This window comes from Oncorhynchus gorbuscha, unplaced genomic scaffold (genome assembly GCF_021184085.1).
Source record: "Oncorhynchus gorbuscha isolate QuinsamMale2020 ecotype Even-year unplaced genomic scaffold, OgorEven_v1.0 Un_scaffold_51:::fragment_2:::debris, whole genome shotgun sequence".
Taxonomy (NCBI): Eukaryota; Metazoa; Chordata; class Actinopteri; order Salmoniformes; family Salmonidae; genus Oncorhynchus; species Oncorhynchus gorbuscha.
The window spans coordinates 12501-31870 of record NW_025745341.1 but is presented as its reverse complement, the minus strand read 5'-3'; the positions used below and the strand labels follow the sequence as shown (position 1 = coordinate 31870).

General features: G+C 43.7%; 1 protein-coding gene across 1 annotated transcript; it reads right to left on the bottom strand.

Annotated features, from left to right (window-relative positions):
- Positions 1-2691: 2691 nt before the first annotated feature.
- Positions 2692-10818, bottom strand: LOC124018423 (beta-1,3-N-acetylglucosaminyltransferase radical fringe; the record flags this gene model as incomplete). Its single annotated transcript, XM_046333732.1, has 7 exons — positions 2692-3265; positions 3583-3668; positions 3770-3935; positions 6778-6863; positions 7013-7166; positions 10500-10602; positions 10770-10818. Coding segments are annotated over 7 exons (711 nt in total), but the record flags the coding sequence as incomplete, so codon positions are not given.
- Between the last annotated feature and the right edge of the window lie 8552 nt (positions 10819-19370).

The following is a 19370-nucleotide window of genomic DNA, read 5'->3' as shown; positions in this document are numbered from 1 at the left end:
ACTATGAATCTGAAGCAAAGGGACGAGAGAGTAGTGGTGTTGTTTTGTAATGCTGCAAAACGTGCTTTATTCAACACAAAATAATACATCAACGGTAAAAAGGAGGACAGAAGATGAGGAAAAATCACATCCTGACTGGAGTCTGAGTCAGACTCCCATCTCCCTCTCTGACACTGACCTGCAGTGGGGAAAGAGATTCTGCTTTTGGATTCTAGTGTTTTTGTGCAAAAATGGAGAGCGTGAGCCATCAGGAAAAGACATGTACTTCCAGCTCAAGCTCACACATTACAACACTACCGTAACTTTTAATACACAGAAATATTATACACAGGAATTGAGAAGAGTGCAAAACGTGTCTTTTTGACAGAGAAATAACTTGTAACATGGATTGTGGGAAACACTTAGAGGCAACAACAAAGATCTCATGAATGATCTTTAAGATAGGGAGCTCATGTTCAGAGTCTGTTTTGGTTACTGCAGGTGTGTGTGTGTGTGTGTGTGTGTGTGTGTGTGTGTGTGTGTGTGTGTGTGTGTGTGTGTGTGTGTGTGTGTGTGTGTGTGTGTGTGTGTGTGTGTGTGTGTGTGTGTGTGTGTGTGTGTGTGTGGTGCACACATTTTTATTCATACAGTATGATCACAGTTTCATTCCTTTAAAACATTTGTCATGTGCATTTCCAAAGTCTAGTTGACTGAAACATAAGGCACTAGCATCATCTTTGGCTATAAGACGTTAAAATCATTCTGACTGAGTAGTTAGGTTGCACACACACATGTACAGACACCAGTTTGAAACCTCTTCTCGTAAGAAATTAACTTAAGGACACGAGGGGCACATCAAGGGTTGTCTAAAGTGAACCTCAATATGCTGCTAACAGTATGGCTTCCTCCACTGTCCCTGTCCCCATACCAGGCGACTAGTGATCCTCTGCTCGCAAACACACGTTTGACCTATACAAAAGGATCATTTCAAGCAAGCTGTGGAGTGAGCCTACGCTATGTTCTTGACTCCGTTAAACAATCACAAACGGCATTACTTAATGTAACACTGATATCAGATATTCACCTCTGAGGATTTCTGGTCATCAGCCCTCATAATAAAACACCAGTCCAGTACATTTTTGGGACCTAAAAGCAAATACATTTAACCATGTTCAGCATCTTAAGGTACCTTTTCAACAGTCATCTAAATACATTAATACTTCTTCAAAGATACAGTGGGGCAAAAAAGTATTTAGTCAGCCACCAATTGTGCAAGTTCTCCCACTTAAAAATATGAGAGGCCTGTAATTTTCATCATAGGTACACTTCAACTATGACAGACAAAATGAGAAAAAAAATCCAGAAAATCACATTGTAGGATTTTTAATGAATTTATTTGCAAATTATGGTAGAAAATAAGTATTTGGTCAATAACAAAAGTTTATCTCAATACTTTGTTATATACCCTTTGTTGGCAATGACAGAGGTCAAACGTTTTCTGTAAGTCTTCAGAAGGTTTTCACACACTGTTGCTGGTATTTTGGCCCATTCCTCCTTGCAGATCTCCTCTAGAGCAGTGATGTTTTGGGGCTGTTGCTGGGCAACACAGACTTTCAACTCCCGCCAAAGATTTTCTATGGGGTTGAGATCTGGCCACTCCAGGACCTTGATATGCTTCTTACGAAGCCACTCCTTTGTTGCCCGGGTGGTGTGTTTGGGATCATTGTCATGCTGAAAGACCCAGCCACGTTTCATCTTCAATGCCCTTGCTGATGGAAGGAGGTTTTTACTCAAAATCTCACTACATGGCCCCATTCATTCTTTCCTTTACACGGATCAGTCATCATAGTCCCTTTGCAGAAAAACAGCCCCAAAGCATGATGTTTCCACCCCCATGCTTCACAGTAGGTATGGTGTTCTTTGGATGCAACTCAGCATTTTTTGTCCTCCAAACATGACGAGTTGAGTTTTTACCAAAAAGTTATATTTTAGACCATATGACATTCTCCCAATCTTCTTCTGGATCATCCAAATACTCTCTAGCAAACTTCAGACGGGCCTGGACATGTACTGGCTTAAGCAGGGGGACACGTCTGGCACTGCAGGATTTGAGTCCCTGGCGGCGTAGTGTGTTACTGATGGTAGGCTTTGTTACTTTGGTCCCAGCTCTCTGCAGGTCATTCACTAGGTCCCCCCGTGTGGTTCTGGGATTTTTGCTCACCGTTCTTGTGATCATTTTGACTCCACGCGGTGAGATCTTGCGTGGAGCCCCAGATCGAGGGAGATTATCAGTGGTCTTGTATGTCTTCCATTTCCTAATAATTGCTCCCACAGTTGATTTCTTCAAACCAAGCTGCTTACCTATTGCAGATTCAGTCTTCCCAGCCTGGTGCAGGTCTACAATTTTGTTTCTGGTGTCCTTTGACAGCTCTTTGGTCTTGGCCATAGTGGAGTTTGGAGTGTGACTGTTTGAGGTTGTGAACAGGTGTATTTTATACTGATAACAAGTTCAAACAGGTGCCATTAATACAGATAACGAGTGGAGGACAGAGGAGCCTCTTAAAGAAGAAGTTACAGGTCTGTGAGAGCCAGAAATCTTGCTTGTTTGTAGGTGACCAAATACTTATTTTCCACCATAATTTGCAAATAAATTCATTAAAAATCCTACAATGTGATTTTCTTGATTTTTTTTTCTCTTATTTTGTCTGTCATAGTTGAAGTGTACCTATGATGAAAATTACAGGCCTCATCTTTTTAAGTGGCAGAACTTGCACAATTGGTGGCTGACTAAATACTTTTTTTTGCCCCACTGTATATCTGGACCACAATAGTATGTTTGGGATTCAAAGCTACAACAAAAGCAATGAGTGGTGAATCATCGATATGGCAACAGCCAACAGTGGCAACTTCCTGCGTTGACTGGAGGATACACTAGTGATAATAAAGAGTAGTGGGGTGTTTCTTCATCATCCCACCATGACCAAAGCGATCCTCACTCCAGTTACCTCATCTTCTCTCGCCTCATGTCCTCTCAAAGACCCACAGACGTCTAGCCATTTGATCTGAGTGAAGTGGTTCTGTAGGGTTAGCCTGGGTGCCAGTGAACCTGTTTAGCCTTGTAATAATTTTGCCATGGCAATGATATAGCTAGCATACACAGGGACACCAGTCAACCAGGCCGGTAGGAAGTATTGTAGATATGCTGTACTGTAGTGGTCATCAATGGTGACCCATACTAGGACACCAGTCAGTCTCTGGGTAGAGGAGGCAGTGGACAGTCTTAAACCTAGAGAGAGAGACAGAGAGGGCAGACAGAGGGAGAGAGGAGAGATGGAGGCAGAAAGAGATTGAGGGAGAGAGATATTGAGGGGAGGGAGAAAGAGCGAGTGAGGGCAGATGGAAGTAGAGAGAGGGGATATGGAGGGGGGGAGAGAGGGAAATGATAAGACAAAGAAAAGTGTTGGTGGAGAGAGAGGGGATAACCATTTACATGTCACTCACTATTCAGCAGAGGTTAAGCAAACCAGTGTCATTAAATTTTCTAGTGCCTGGCAATGTTGGGTAAATGTTGGATGGATGTTGGGAGAATGTTTGTCTGTTTACCGTGTCGGGTCCTCCACCAGAGAGAAGGTTCCTCCGATGCTGATCACATTCCTCCTGTTCTCAAATCCCCCGTAGCTCAAAGTGACCTAGACACAGACACACAGTTTTTCTTTGATGGCTGAAAACAATTGGGATCTGTTGTATTTCTCTCTCAGTCTCCCTCTATTTCTCTCCTCCCCACCCCTACCTGCTCCAGCACGGTGTCTGTGGGAAGCCTCTGCAGGTTCTCCAGGTGGGAGTGGAAGAGGTGTGTGTGTGTCAGTGTCACCTCCAGCAGCGCCTCAATGATGTAACCCATGGTGCAGTCGTCAGGGAGACGGATCTTCTCCGCCGTGCTGATGAAGTTGCCCAGACTGGGGGGAGGAGGAGGGGAGAGGATGAGAGGAAAAGAAAGGAGAGAGAAGAAGCGGTAGTGAGTGAACTGCTCAAAACAGTTTGGCATAATAGCTTAAAAGAAAGATTCCCTCATTTTGAATGTTTTCGTATTTGTGTATCTCTGAGTGATGTTCTATCGATTCCCGAGGTCTTTTCATGTGTACTGTATCTCTACAGTATATGTAGCAACGGTTTTAACAACAATTCTAATGAATGCAACAGTTGGAAACTACCCAACAGGGGGGTAAAAATATGACAAAACCAGGTATACTGAGAAAGAGGCTTTGGAGGAAATGTTTTGGGAGTCAGACACAGATGCTGAGTGGCGACCTGGACCAAGATGACTGACCCGGCTGAGAAAAATGTTTTCTAGAAAGATTGGATTCCGTTTTATATCTGTAGTTAAAAAATGTGGTAAACTTTCTATACTATATGTATTTAGTATGTTTTATATAGTTGTGGTCTTGTTCTTTGTATTTACAGTATAACTGTGTCCAGTCCTGTGTATCCTATATTCTGTCTATTATTCCAAAGTACTTACATATTTTATATACACTACTGCTCAAAAGTTTGGGGTCACTTAGAAATGTCCTTGTTTTTGAAAGAAAAGCAATTTTTTTGTCCATTAAAATAACTTCAAATTGGTCAGAAATACAGTGTACACATTGCTAATTTGGTAAATTTGTATTATTTTTTATTTTACCTTTATTTAACTGGGCAAGTCAGTTAAGAACAAATTCTTATTTTCAATGACGGTCTAGGAACAGTGGGTTAACTGCCTTGTTCAGGGGCAGAGCGACAGATTTTTACCTTGTCAGCTCGGGGATTCCATCTTGCGACCTTTCGGTTACAAGTCCAACGCTCTAACCACCAGGCTACCTGCCGCCGCAAAATGACTATTGTAACTGGAAATGGCCGATTTTTTTAATGGAATATCTACGTAGGCGTACATAGGCCCATTATCAGCAACCATCACTCCTGTGTTCCAATGGCATGTTGTGTTAGCTAATCCAAGTTTATAATTTTAAAAGGCTAATTGATCATTAGAAAACCCTTTTGCAATTATGTTAGCACAGCTGAAAACTGTTGTTCTGATTAAAGAAGCAATAAAACTTGCCTTCTTTAGACTAGTTGAGTATCTGGAGCATCAGCATTTGTGGGTTCGATTACAGGCTCAAAATGGTCAGAAACAAAGACCTTTCTTCTGAAACTCATCAGTCTATTCTTGTTCCGAGAAAAGATGGCTATTCCATGCAAGAAATTGACAAACTGAAGATCTCGTACAACGCTGTGTCCTACTCCCTTCACAGAACAGCGCAAACTGGCCCTAACCAGAATAGAAAGAGGAATGGGAGGCCCCGGTGCACAACTGAGCAAAAGGACAAGTACATTAGACTGTCTAATTTGAGAAACATATGCCTCACAAGTCCTCAACTGGCAGCTTCACAAATAATACCCACAAAACACCAGTCTCAATGCCAACAGTGAAGAGGCGACTCCGGGATACTGGCCTTCTAGGCTGCTAAAAGTTGTATATATTCTGTGTAACCAAATTCTCATGGCCTTTGTTGCTTTGTTTCTAAAGGTAGGCTACCTGTGTCCCACTGTTTTGCTTTGTCTATATTAGTATATGGCTTTTACATAAGAGTTTTGTTGTTTTGTTATGGTCTGCTTTTTGGTGTTTTGAACTGTATGTCTAGCCTACACACAGTATAGGCCTATGTAACTGTGTCCTGTTTGTGCAATATCATTCAAATTAGTTTTCCACTAGGAGGCAGGGGAGTACTGTGCCCACCCACTGGGGAGCCGGTCCCTGCCAGGCCCACCAAAACAGAGTGAACAAAAACAACACATTATTGATGGCTGAAAACAAAAATACTACTCAGCCTTGCCCCCCTCCACACTATTTGCATTGTGTCTGCATGTGTTTCACACCTCTGTCTGAGGCACTTTCCAGACAGTGTCCAAATAATCTTATTCATTATGATCTAAAAAGCTAAACTGCTCCGAGATCAGCACTCCTACTCAGAAATGCTTTGTGGACAGAGGTGAGCTTGCTGCACTCACCTGGCCAGTTGTGAAGGGCCAGTATACAATCCCCCTGGCCAGCTATGTCCAGTGGGGAGGGGAGTTAGTCTCAGATGCCACAAGTCACCAGCAGGGAATGTGTAACACAGTTTAGGCTGGGTGTTATCTTTTAGTATATTGCTTTTAAATGAGAATAATGCAGTTTTGTCAAATTTGTCAAGTGCAATATTGATCCTATTATATTCCTGCATTTTATTCCCCATAGAAAGGATGATGATGTTTGGGAGGTTGAAAGGACACTTGGATGTTCCCTAACACCACCACAATGTTTGGAAGAAGTTGATATTGTAGAAATTTTGTTTTTATACCTCTTACTAAAACATCTGTAAAGTTAGAGCTGTTGTTTCTATAAATCACATTTGTTTCCCAGAAGTGTTTGACTTGTTGTGGAAGGCATCTGATGAGTTTCCAACTCTATTCATCAATCATCTACTTACAGCTTGTCCATGAAAGATCACATTAAAAAACACTAAAAAAACAGTTACTTTGTGTGTGCTTGATCTTGTGTGATCTGAACTGTGCCATTCCTATGTTCTGACCATGTCCTTATCAGGTGTGATACCAAGTTCAATGCATGTCCTTATTTAACTGCTCATTAAAAGCAGTTACTTTTGGGTGTGTCTAATTAGGCGGAAATCTACATTTTTGCCTTTACATTTAATTAACCTTGAACAGCCACAATAATATGTGCATCTGAAGAACATTGAAAAACGCTGAACTGTTAAAACTCACCTAGCCCATGGACTCATCTTGAGGGCCAGACCACGACTGATACAGAACCCTGCTCCTCCTGTAGCAAACCAGAACTTCACTGACACCTGGGAGAAGACAACAAGGGTCAGAGAGAACAAGAGAGGGTTCGAGAGAACGAGAGAGGGTTAGAGAGAGACAGGAAGGGAGGTATAGACAGAATGACAGATGGAGGGATGGAGAAAGAAACAAACAGACTGACACTGGATGTACTCACAGATCCGTCACTCTTGACCCTCTCTGCGGCCTCTATGGGGTGGTCAAGGCTGGGCCGGCCCAGATAAACATCCTGCGTGTGGTGGTAGGAGGACAGCAGCTTCAGCAGACTGGGTACAATCACATAGTTATCATCATCCATATGGCAGAACCACCTGGGGGGGGTAGATGTAAGCTATTACATGAACAGTTCTAAAAGTGTTACTGAGAAGTTGTTGATGGTGTTCATCAAGTAACATCCTAGTCCTATTCATCTGTTGACCTCCTTAACCAACCACACAGAGAATCTAAGATATACACTACATGACCAAAAGTATGTGGACGCCTGTTTGTCGAACATCTCATTGCAAAATCATGGGCATTAATATGGTTAGTCCCCCCTTTGCTTCTATAACAGCCTCCACTCTTCTGGGAAGGCTTTCCATTAGATTGTAAACATTGCTGCGGGGACTTCCATTCAGCCAAAAGATCATTAGAGCACGGATGTTGGGCGATTAGGCCTGGCTCACAGTCGGTGTTACAATTCATCCTAAAGGTGTTTGACGGGGTTGAGGTCAGGGCTCTGTGCGGGCCAGTAAAGTTCTTCCACACCTATTTGTATGGACCTCGCTTTGCATTGTCATGCTGAAACAGGAAAGGGCCAACCCCAAACTGTTGTCACAAAGTTGGAAGTCTAGAACAGCACAGAATAGTCTAGAATGTCATTGTATGCTATAGCGTTAACTTTTCCCTTCACTGGAACTAAGGGGCCTAGTCCAAACCATGAAAAACAGCCCCAGACCATTATTCCTCCTCCACCAAACTCTACAGTTGGCAATATGCATTGGGGCAGGTAGTGTTCTCCTGTCATCCGCTAAACCCAGTTTCCACTGCTCCAGAATCCAATGGCGTCGAGCTTTACATCACTCCAGCCGACGCTTGGCATTGCGCATGGTGAACTTAGGCTTGTGTGCAGCTGCTCGGCCATTGAAACCCATTTCATGAAGCTGCTAACGAACAATTCTTGTGCTGACGCTGCTTCCAGAAGCAGTTTGGAACGCAGTAGAGTGTTGCAACCGAGGACAGACAAATGTTATGCGCTAAGCACTACCGCACTTGGCAGTCCTGTTCTGTGAGCTTGTGTGGCCTACCACTTTGCGGCTGATCCGTTGTTGCTCCTATGCGTTTTCACTTCACAATAACAGCACGTACAGTTGACCGGGGCAGCTCTAACAGGGCAGAAATTTGACGAACTGACTTGTTAGAAAGGTGGCATCCTATGATGGTGCAATGTTGAAAATCACTGAGCTCCTCAGTATGGCCATTCTACTGCCAATGTTTGTCTATGGAGATTGCATGGCTGTGTGCTCTATTTTATACACCTGTCAGCAACGGATCTGGCTGAAATATCCAAATCAACTAATCTGAAGGGGTGTCCACATACTTTTCTATATACAGTACCAGTCAAAGGTTTGGAAACACCTACTCATTCAAGGGTTTTTCTTTATTTTTGCTATTTTGTACAGTTTAGAATAATAGTGAAGACAAACCCTATTAAAATAACATAATTTAAATCATGTAGTAACCAAAAAAGTGTTGAATAAAAATATATTTTATATTTGAGATTCTTCAAAGTAGCCAGCCATCCTTTGCCTTTGACAGCTTATGACACTCTCGGCATTCTCTCAACCAGCTTCACCTTTAATGCTTTTCCAACAGTCTTGGAGTTCCCACATTTCATTTGATATGCTGAGCACTTGGCTGCTTTTCCTTCACTCTGCGGTCCAACTCATCCCAAACCATCTCAATTGGGTTGAGGTCAGGTTATTGTGGAGGCCAGGTCATCTGATGCAGCACTCCATCACTCTACTTCTTGGTCAAATAGCCCTTACACAGCCTGGAGGTGTGTTGGATCATTGTCCTGTTGAAAAACAAATGATAGTCCCACTAAGCGCAAACCAGATGGGATGGCGTGTCGCTGCAGAATGCTGTGGTAGCCATGCTGGTTAAGTGTGTTTTGAATTCTTAATATAATCACAGACAGTGTCACCAGCAAAGCAACCGCACACCATCACACCACCTCCTCCATGCTTCATGATGGGAACCACACATGTGGAGATCATCCGTACTGTGTGTCTCACAAAGACACAGTGGTTAGAACCAAAAAGATCACATTTGGACTCATCAGACCAAAGGACAGATTTCCACCGTTCTAATGTCCATTGCTCATGTTTCTTGGCCCAAGCAAGTCTCTTCTTCTTATTGGTGTCCTTTAGTAGTGGTTTCTTTGCAGCAATTCAACCATGAAGGGCTGATTCACACACTCTCCACTGAACAGTTGATGTTGAGATGTGTCTGTTACTTGAACTCTGAAGCATTTATTTGGGCTGCAATTTCTGAGGCTGGTAACTCTAATGAACTTATCCTCTGCAGCAGAGGTAACTCTGGGTCTTCCTTTCCTGTGGCAGTCCTCATGAGAGCCAGTTTCATCATAGTGCTTGATGGTTTTTGTGTTTGCACTTGAAGAAACTTTCAAATTTGTTCAAATTTTGCAGATTGACTGACCTTCAACTGGGGGGGGGGCTCAGTACTCTTGACAAAGGCAGCAGGATTAAAGGTCCCATGCAGCCGTTTCCCAATATCAAATCTTACTGTGATTGTTTCCCAAATTCAAATCTAACTGTGATTGTTTTCAATTCAAATCGTCAACAGGAAACAAGAATAGCTTCTTACCAAGGAGTCATTTCTCAAGCCAGAATGTTGCTTGGACTGTCTGGAAGTGGTCAGAGGTGGGAGAGGAAAACTGGAGTTGTTATTGGCGGCAGGTAGCCTAGTGGTTAGAGCATTGGGCCAGTAACTGAAAGGTTGCTTGATCGAATCCCCGAGCTGACAAGGTAAAAAACTGTCGTTCTGCCCCTGAACAAGGCACTGTTCCTAGGCCGTCATTGAAAACAAGAATTGTTCTTAACTGACTTGCCTAAATAAAGATAAATTGGCAGAGATCTTTGGAACTGTTTTTATTGGTCTATTGGACATTCTACTGCCTGGAATGTCACCAATCAGGCCAAAACTCCATCTCTCCAAAACAAGCTGAAACTTCAGGTGGTCTTTTCAAACAGCTCATCATTTTACAATTCAACAGTATTATTTCCACCTCATAGTATGGAAATACAAATCATGTTTTGACTGCAATGGACTTTAAACACAGAGCAAGTGGGACTTCGTCAGGTCTCTGATCAAGGCAGGAGTAAACATGAACTTCTTCTGAATTGGCTTCTTATTGGCCAATTATAATAAATGACTTAATCTATAGTTAAGTTCTTAGCATGTAATGTGATGGGGAATAACAGGTGTAGCAGACATGGCTACTCATGGTCACGTGATGAGGTAGCCTCGCCTGCGAGATCAAAATCAGTGTCACCAATTTCCTCTTGGTGTTATGGTCAAGACCTGTGTTCAAATCCCACCGGTTACACAGGCAGTAAGGTAAAGTGTGACTGAACACTCACTTCCTCTGTGACTCGATGAACTTGTCGTATTCCACAGACATCTTACAGCACAGGGCCTGCCGCGTGTGTGCTGCTGAACAGTTGGTGTTGATGACGTTAGCCCCTGACAGAGAGAATAAGAAAGGGTGTTGAGACAGTTATAATGGAGTATCAAATACACATAACATATTATGAGCCTCTCGAACATCAATCACAAAGGTACAGTGACACAATAATTGCTCTCCTATTTGTACTTCCATTGTCCACCTTTGGAAGAGTGTATTGTCTTACCTGCTCTCCTCCTCAGCTCCTGATCCTCCCCATCTGTGAATATAAAGGTCTTAAGGACACAGACACAGAGAAAGAGAGATGGTGTTAAATGAACTCAATATAAAGGTCTTGAGGACACAGACACAGAGAAAGAGAGATTGTGTTAAAGGAACTCAATATAAAGGTCTTGAGGACACAGACACAGAGAAAGAGAGATGGTGTTAAAGGAACTCAATATAAAGGTCTTGAGGACACAGACACAGAGAAAGAGAGATTGTGTTAAAGGAACTCAATATAAAGGTCTTGAGGACACAGACACAGAGAAAGAGAGATGGTGTTAAAGGAACTCAATATAAAGGTCTTGAGGACACAGACACAGACGTGACGGAACTCAAACGTGCAACCTGAATTTGGACAGAAACACCTGGAAATGATTTTTACTGCTAAAGACTGTCAAGGACTACCCAGCAACACAACAACCAGCAGGTAAAGACTGCTAAGGACTACCCAGCAACACAACAACCAGCAGGTAAAGACTACCAAGCAACACAACAACCAGCAGGTAAAGACTGCTAAGGACTACCCAGCAATACAACAACCAGCAGGTAAAGACTGCCAAGGACTACCAAGAAACACAACAACCAGCAGGTAAAGACTGCCAAGGACTACCAAGCAACACAACAACCAGCAGGTAAAGACTGCCAAGGACTACCCAGCAACACAACAACCAGCAAGCAACACAACAACCAGCAGGTAAAGACTGCCAAGGACTACCAAGCAACACAACAACCAGCAGGTAAAGACTGCCAAGGACTACCAAGCAACACAACAACCAGCAGGTAAAGACTGCCAAGGACTACCCAGAAACACAACAACCAGCAGGTAAAGACTGCCAAGGACTACCAAGCAACACAACAACCAGCAGGTAAAGACTGCCAAGGACTACCCAGCAACACAACAACCAGCAGGTAAAGACTGCTGAGGACTACCCAGCAACACAACAACCAGCAAGCAACACAACAACCAGCAGGTAAAGACTGCCAAGGACTACCAAGCAACACAACAACCAGCAGGTAAAGACTGCCAAGGACTACCAAGCAACACAACAACCAGCAGGTAAAGACTGCCAAGGACTACCCAGCAACACAACAACCAGCAGGTAAAGACTGCTGAGGACTACCCAGCAACACAACAACCAGCAGGTAAAGACTGCCAAGGACTACCCAGCAACACAACAACCAGCAGGTAAAGACAGCTAAGGACTACCCAGCAACACAACAACCAGCAGGTAAAGACAGCTAAGGACTACCCAGCAACACAACAACCAGCAGGTAAAGACTGCCAAGGACTACCCAGCAACACAACAACCAGCAGGTAAAGACTGCCAAGGACTACCCAGCAACACAACAGCCAGCAGGTAAATACTGCTAAGGACTACCCAGCAACACAACAACCAGCAGGTAAAGACAGCTAAGGACTAACCAGCAACACAACAACCAGCAGGTAAAGACTGCTAAGGACTAACCAGCAACCAGCAGAAAAAGCACAGCAAAAACCTAAATACCGCCCAACCTACAACTGATTGAGTAGATTTCCAATCTGTAGCTACTTCCCAGGCCGATAATTAATTGAACGATGTTACAATAATCTCTAGATTTTACTAGAAGATACACTATTTTACTATATGAAGGCTCAAATGCTTAGTTAGGACAGACGTCCTGGCAGCAAATTCAATTTACACGGAGGTGTGAAGTGAAAGGTGTGAATTCCCTTGAATACAACAATGGCAGCAGAGCACCACAGCCTCCTCAACCCAAATTAACAGGCCTCATACTCCTATGCAGAGGCCACATCCCTATGCAGAGGCCACATCCCTATGCAGAGGCCATTTCCCTATGCAAAGGCCACACCCCTATGCAGAGGCCACACCCCTATGCAGAGGCCACACCCCTATGCAGAGGCCATATCCCTATGCGGAGGCCACACCCCTATGCAGAGGCCACACCCCTACGCAGAGGCAATCAAAGTACAGTTCACCCCAGAATTTAAAAATTATCCTGTATGTAAAAAGTACAAATAGAAGCTCCACAAGGAATATCCAGAGACACTATTTGCTTAACAACCTCATCTTCCACACCGACCAGTCCACTGGCACAGCACAGGGCCATAAGAGCACACTACCCCTCTGTCAGGAGAGAGGGTATTAATTCAGGGTGGAAACTCAGAATATTGGACATTGAGGACACCGAGACAGCCTGTTTCAACATGTACACGTCTGGAACAGTTATGGTGCAGGGAAACCTCAAACCGTTTCAGCAGGACTTTCACAGGATTAAAGAGAGAACAGCAGGAGAAGCTCAATTGTGGTGACGAACCCACCATCCCGAGCGAGTCGGATCACACCCACTCCTCAAACAGCCCCACAGACGAGCAGCCCCAAGAGGAGAGCCAAAACATGCAAGCTGAGGTCAACCACTCAGATGTTTTTTTTTACATGACTTTAAAAAACATAAACCTATGCAACATTAACCAATTAAAACAAGTTCTGTAGCAATATCACTGCATATTGGCTATGCTTGAACTGCCCTGCCTATGTTTCTTTTAGGAGATAGTGGTCAGCTTAAGATATTTTGATTGACCGTTCTGGTTGCCTAGTGATGGACTTAAGTCCTGCTTCAGAAGTTCTTTACAGACAAGTATAATGTCAGTTAATATCACAAGAGAAGGTTTTGTGTCGGCATTTAAAATAATAAAAACAGAACAGACAGACAAACAAACATGCCGTAGCCGAGGCGCTTTCAAGGGGCCACATTCCATTATGTCTGAAAACCGGAATTGATACAGGCTACCGGTAGCCTACTGTAATTTCATACGATGCTAAAATGAGGGTCACAATTCCAGCACCTGTCACACGACGAGTCTGTACACAGTCAATGGTAGGCTTCAATAGGACTCGTCTGGTGTACCTACTGTACTATAGCTCATCTTTTGGCAGTAGTGCTGGAAACTACTTTATTACTGACCATAACCCAGAGACTCAGAGCGTTCACGGCCAACCAACCGACACACCTATCAGACCACAGCAAAATCACAACCTACCGAAAAACTATTGGCCAACAACAAATCCAATCCCTCCTAGACAACTTCCTGGACAAAATGTTTCCCTGCTATAGTGAAGGAGTAAACTTAGCAGTAGGAAGCCTGAACAGTATATTTAACATATCACATTTAAATATTCAAGCAGCAAACCTAAGAAAACTAACAACAATTAAAAATAGTTTGATGAAGAATGCATCAAACATATTTTTTTTAACTATCCAACAAACTATCCAGAAAAACATAGCTTAGTCCTTCACTATGGTGAAGCACTAGAACAGTCCAGAAATACATAGCTTAGTCCTTCACTATGGTGAAGCACTAGAACAGTCCAGAAAAACATAGCTTAGTCCTTCACTATGGTGAAGCACTAGAACAGTCCAGAAATACATAGCTTAGTCCTTCACTATGGTGAAGCACTAGAACAGTCCAGAAATACATAGCTTAGTCCTTCACTATGGTGAAGCACTAGAACAGTCCAGAAATACATAGCTTAGTCCTTCACTATGGTGAAGCACTAGAACAGTCCAGAAAAACATAGCTTAGTCCTTCACTATGGTGAAGCACTAGAATAGTCCAGAAAAACATAGCTTAGTCCTTCACTATGGTGAAGCACTAGAACAGTCCAGAAATACATAGCTTAGTCCTTCACTATGGTGAAGCACTAGAACAGTCCAGAAAAACATAGCTTAGTCCTTCACTATGGTGAAGCACTAGAACAGTCCAGAAAAACATAGCTTAGTCCTTCACTATGGTGAAGCACTAGAACAGTCCAGAAAAACATAGCTTAGTCCTTCACTATGGTGAAGCACTAGAACAGTCCAGAAATACATAGCTTAGTCCTTCACTATGGTGAAGCACTAGAACAGTCCAGAAATACATAGCTTAGTCCTTCACTATGGTGAAGCACTAGAACAGTCCAGAAAAACATAGCTTAGTCCTTCACTATGGTGAAGCACTAGAACAGTCCAGAAAAACATAGCTTAGTCCTTCACTATGGTGAAGCACTAGAACAGTCCAGAAATACATAGCTTAGTCCTTCACTATGGTGAAGCACTAGAACAGTCCAGAAAAACATAGCTTAGTCCTTCACTATGGTGAAGCACTAGAACAGTCCAGAAATACATAGCTTAGTCCTTCACTATGGTGAAGCACTAGAACAGTCCAGAAATACACTATGAAAAAAGAAGGAACAGCACGACAGAAAACAGCTCGATGTGACTGAAGAATCCATAGAAACAAATCACTCATGTGAAGAAAAAGAACTAGGAAGAGCTTCCTATCCAAAATGGAGATGTACGGATAAACCCCTTCTCCAACCCTTTCAGACACCTTTCAGCAACAAAGAACCAAGAACAAAAGCATATAAATGATAATTTACTAAACTTAGAATCAGTTATTAAAGACTACGAAAACAAACTGGTTTCTCTAGTTACATTGAATGAGCTACAGGACAAAATACAAACCCTCCAACCCCAAAAGTCCTGTGGTGTTGATGGTAACCTAAACAAAATATAGAGACCACAAATTCAAATGGGCTATTCTTAAACTCTTCAACATTATCCTCACCTCTGGCATCTTCTCCAATATTTGAACCAAGGTCTGGTCACCCCAATGAGGAAATGTTGGAGGATGCTGTTGATGAAAAGGATTATTCCGAGATTGGAATCTGTATCAACAGCACTGTAATTATTGGGATCAAATTTGTCTCAACGTTTGTTTGGAATTTGTGGTCTGTATATTTTCCTATTTAATTTAGGTTACCATCAACACCACAGGCCTTTTTGGGTTGGAGAGTTTGTATTTAGTCTTGTAGCTCATCCATTGTAATTATGATTTGGGTCTTTTGACTTGATTATTTTTTGTTCATCGTCCTGTTTATTTGTTTTTGTAAAAACCTTCTTGGTTCACACAGGAAACTGTTGAGTGTCAAAAACCCAGCAGCGTTGCAGTTCTTGACACATTCAATACCCACATTCAAAGGCACTTAAATATTTTGTCTTGCCCATTCACCCTCTAAATGACACACATACACAATCCATGTCTCAACTGTCTCAAGGCTTAAAATCCTTCTTTAACCTGTCTCTTCCCCTTCATCTACACTGACCTCAATAAGGGATAATAGCTTTCACCTGCTCAGTCTATGTCATATTTTGTACACTCAGTGTATATCAATGAATTGGCAAGGGCACAAGAGCAGTCCTCAGCATCTGGCCTCACCCTACTGGACTCGGAAATCACATGTCTACTGTGTGCAGATGATCTGGTGCTTCTGTCCCCAACCAAGGAGGGCCTACAGCAGCACCTAGATCTTCTGCACAGATTCTGTCAGACAAATCTCAGTAAGACAAAAATAATGGTGTTCCAAAAAAGGTCCAGTGGCCAGGACCACAAATACAAATTATATTGAGACACCGTTGCCCTGGAGCACACAAAGAATTATACCTACCTCAACACCACAGGTAACTTCCACACGGCTGTGAACGCTCTAAGAGACAAGGCAAGGAGGGCCTTCTTCTATGCCACCACAAGGAACATAAAAATTGACATCCCAATTGGGAACGGGCAAAAAATGACTTCAATAAGTTATAGAACCCATTGCCCTTTATGGTTGTGAGGTCTGGGGTACGCTCACCAACCAATAATTCACAAAATAGGAAAAACACCCAATTGAGACTCTACAGGCAGAATATACACAAATATACTTTGTGTACAGAATTAGGACTATACCCACTTGTTATCAAAATCCAGAAAATAGTCGTTAAATTCTACAACCACCTAAAAGGAAGAAAGTCCCAAATCTTCCATAACAAAGCCATCACCTACAGAGAGATTAACCTAGAGAACAGTCCCCTCAGCCATCTGGTTTTGGGGCTCAGTTCTAGGGCTCACAAAAACAAACAGACCCCACAGAGCCCCAGGACAGCAACATAATTACACCCAACCAAATCATGAGAAAACAAAAAGACAACTATTTGACAAACTGGAAAGGGTCAACTAAAATAACAGAGCAAACTAGAATGCTATTTGGCCCTAAACAGACAGTACACAGTGGCAGAATACCTGACCACTGTGACTGACACACAATTAAAGAAATCCTTGCTGTACAGACTCAGTGAGCATAGCCTTGCTATTGAGAGAGGTCGCCTAAGACAGGATATGTGCCCACTGTCCACAAAATGAGGTGGAAACTGAGCTGCATTTCCTGACCTCCTACCAAATGTATTACAGACACACTTCCCACAGATCCACAAAGAATTTGAAAACAAATCAAACACTAACAAATTCCTATATCGGTTTGGTTAAATACCACAATGTGCAATCACAACAGCATGATTTGTGGCCTGTTGCAATGAGGAAAGGGCAACTACTGGAGCACAAACAACACTATAAATACCGCCAATATCTATCTGTTTATCTTCCACCACAAATCGTACTACAGCTATTTGCACATTGCTAAAACACTGTACATAGCTGATAATAGAACACTTGAAATGGCTATATTTTTCAACCTTTTAGAGAGAGAGAGAGGAGAGGAACACAGAGAGGAGAAATGTGGCTTGCACAACGATGTCCTAGACCTGCTGATTCATGGATCAAACAATTACCAGACTATTCTAAGTCAGACAACACTGGCCCCTTTCTCTCTCTCCTTTACCCTGCTCACCTCAACCATGGCTCTCTCTCTCTCCTTTACCCTGCTCGCCTCAACCATGGCTTTCTCTCTCTCCTTTACCCTGCTCACCTCAACCATGGCTCTCTCTCTCTCCTTTACCCTGCTCGCCTCAACCATGGCTCTCTCTCTCTCCTTTACCCTGCTCGCCTCAACCATGGCTTTCTCTCTCTCTCTCCTTTACCCTGCTCGCCTCAACCATGGCTTTCTCTCTCTCTCTCCTTTACCCTGCTCACCTCAACCATGGCTTTCTCTCTCTCTCTACTTTACCCTGCTCGCCTCAATCATGGCTTTCTCTCTCTCTCTCTCCTTTACCCTGCTCGCCTCAACCATGGCTTTCTCTCTCTCCTTTACCCTGCTCGCCTCCTCAACCATGGCTTTCTCTCTCTCTCTCTCTCTCCTTTACCCTGCTCGCCTCAACCATGGCTTTCTCTCTCTCTCTCCTTTACCCTGCTCACCTCAACCATGGCTTTCTCTCTCTCTCTACTTTACCCTGCTCGCCTCAATCATGGCTTTCTCTCTCTCTCTCTCCTTTACCCTGCTCGCCTCAACCATGGCTTTCTCTCTCTCTCTCCTTTACCCTGCTCACCTCAACCATGGCTTTCTCTCTCTCTCTACTTTACCCTGCTCGCCTCAATCATGGCTTTCTCTCTCTCTCTCTCCTTTACCCTGCTCGCCTCAACCATGGCTTTCTCTCTCTCCTTTACCCTGCTCGCCTCCTCAACCATGGCTTTCTCTCTCTCTCTCTCTCTCCTTTACCCTGCTCGCCTCAACCATGGCTTTCTCTCTCTCTCTCTCCTTTACCCTGCTCGCCTCAACCATGGCTTTCTCTCTCTCCTTTACCCTGCTCGCCTCAACCATGGCTTTCTCTCTCTCCTTTACCCTGCTCGCCTCCTCAACCATGGCTTTCTCTCTCTCTCTCTCTCTCTCTCTCTCTCTCTCTCTCTCTCTCCTTTACCCTGCTCGCCTCAACCATGGCTTTCTCTCTCTCCTTTACCCTGCTCGCCTCAACCATGGCTTTCTCTCTCTCTCTCTTTACCCTGCTCGCCTCAACCATGGCTTTCTCTCTCTCTCTCTCCTTTACCCTGCTCGCCTCAACCATGGCTTTCTCTCTCTCTCTCTCCTTTACCCTGCTCGCCTCAACCATGGCTTTCTCTCTCTCTCTCTCCTTTACCCTGCTCGCCTCCTCAACCATAGCTTTCTCTCTCTCTCTCTCCTTTACCCTGCTCGCCTCAACCATGGCTTTCTCTCTCTCTCTCTCTCTCTCCTTTACCCTGCTCGCCTCAACCATGGCTTTCTCTCTCTCTCTCTCTCTCTCTCTCTTTACCCTGTCTCTCTCTCTCTCTCTCTCTGCTCTCCTCTCCATGGCTCTCTCTCTCTCTCTCTCTCTCTCTCTCTCTCTCTCTCTCTCTCTCTCTCTCTCTCTCTCTCTCTCTCTCTCTCTCTCTCTCTCTCTCTTTCTCTGCTCTCTCTCTCTCTCTTCTGCTCTCCCTCTCTCTCTCTCTCTCTCCTCTCTCTCTCCTTTACCCTGCTCGCCTCCTCAACCATAGCTTTCTCCCTCTCTCTCTCTCTTTACCCTGCTCGCCTCAACCATGGCTTTCTCTCTCTCTCTCTCTCTCTCTCTCTCCTTTACCCTGCTCGCCTCAACCATGGCTTTCTCTCTCTCTCTCTCTCTCTCTCTCTCTCTCTCTCTCTCTCTCTCTCTCTCTCTCTCTCTCTCTCTCTCTCTCTCTCTCTCTCTCTCTCTCTCTCTCTCTCTCTCTCTCTCTCTCTCTCTCTCTCTTCTCCTTTACCCTGCTCGCCTTCTCAACCATGGCTTTCTCTCTCTCTCTCTACTTTACCCTGCTTGCCTC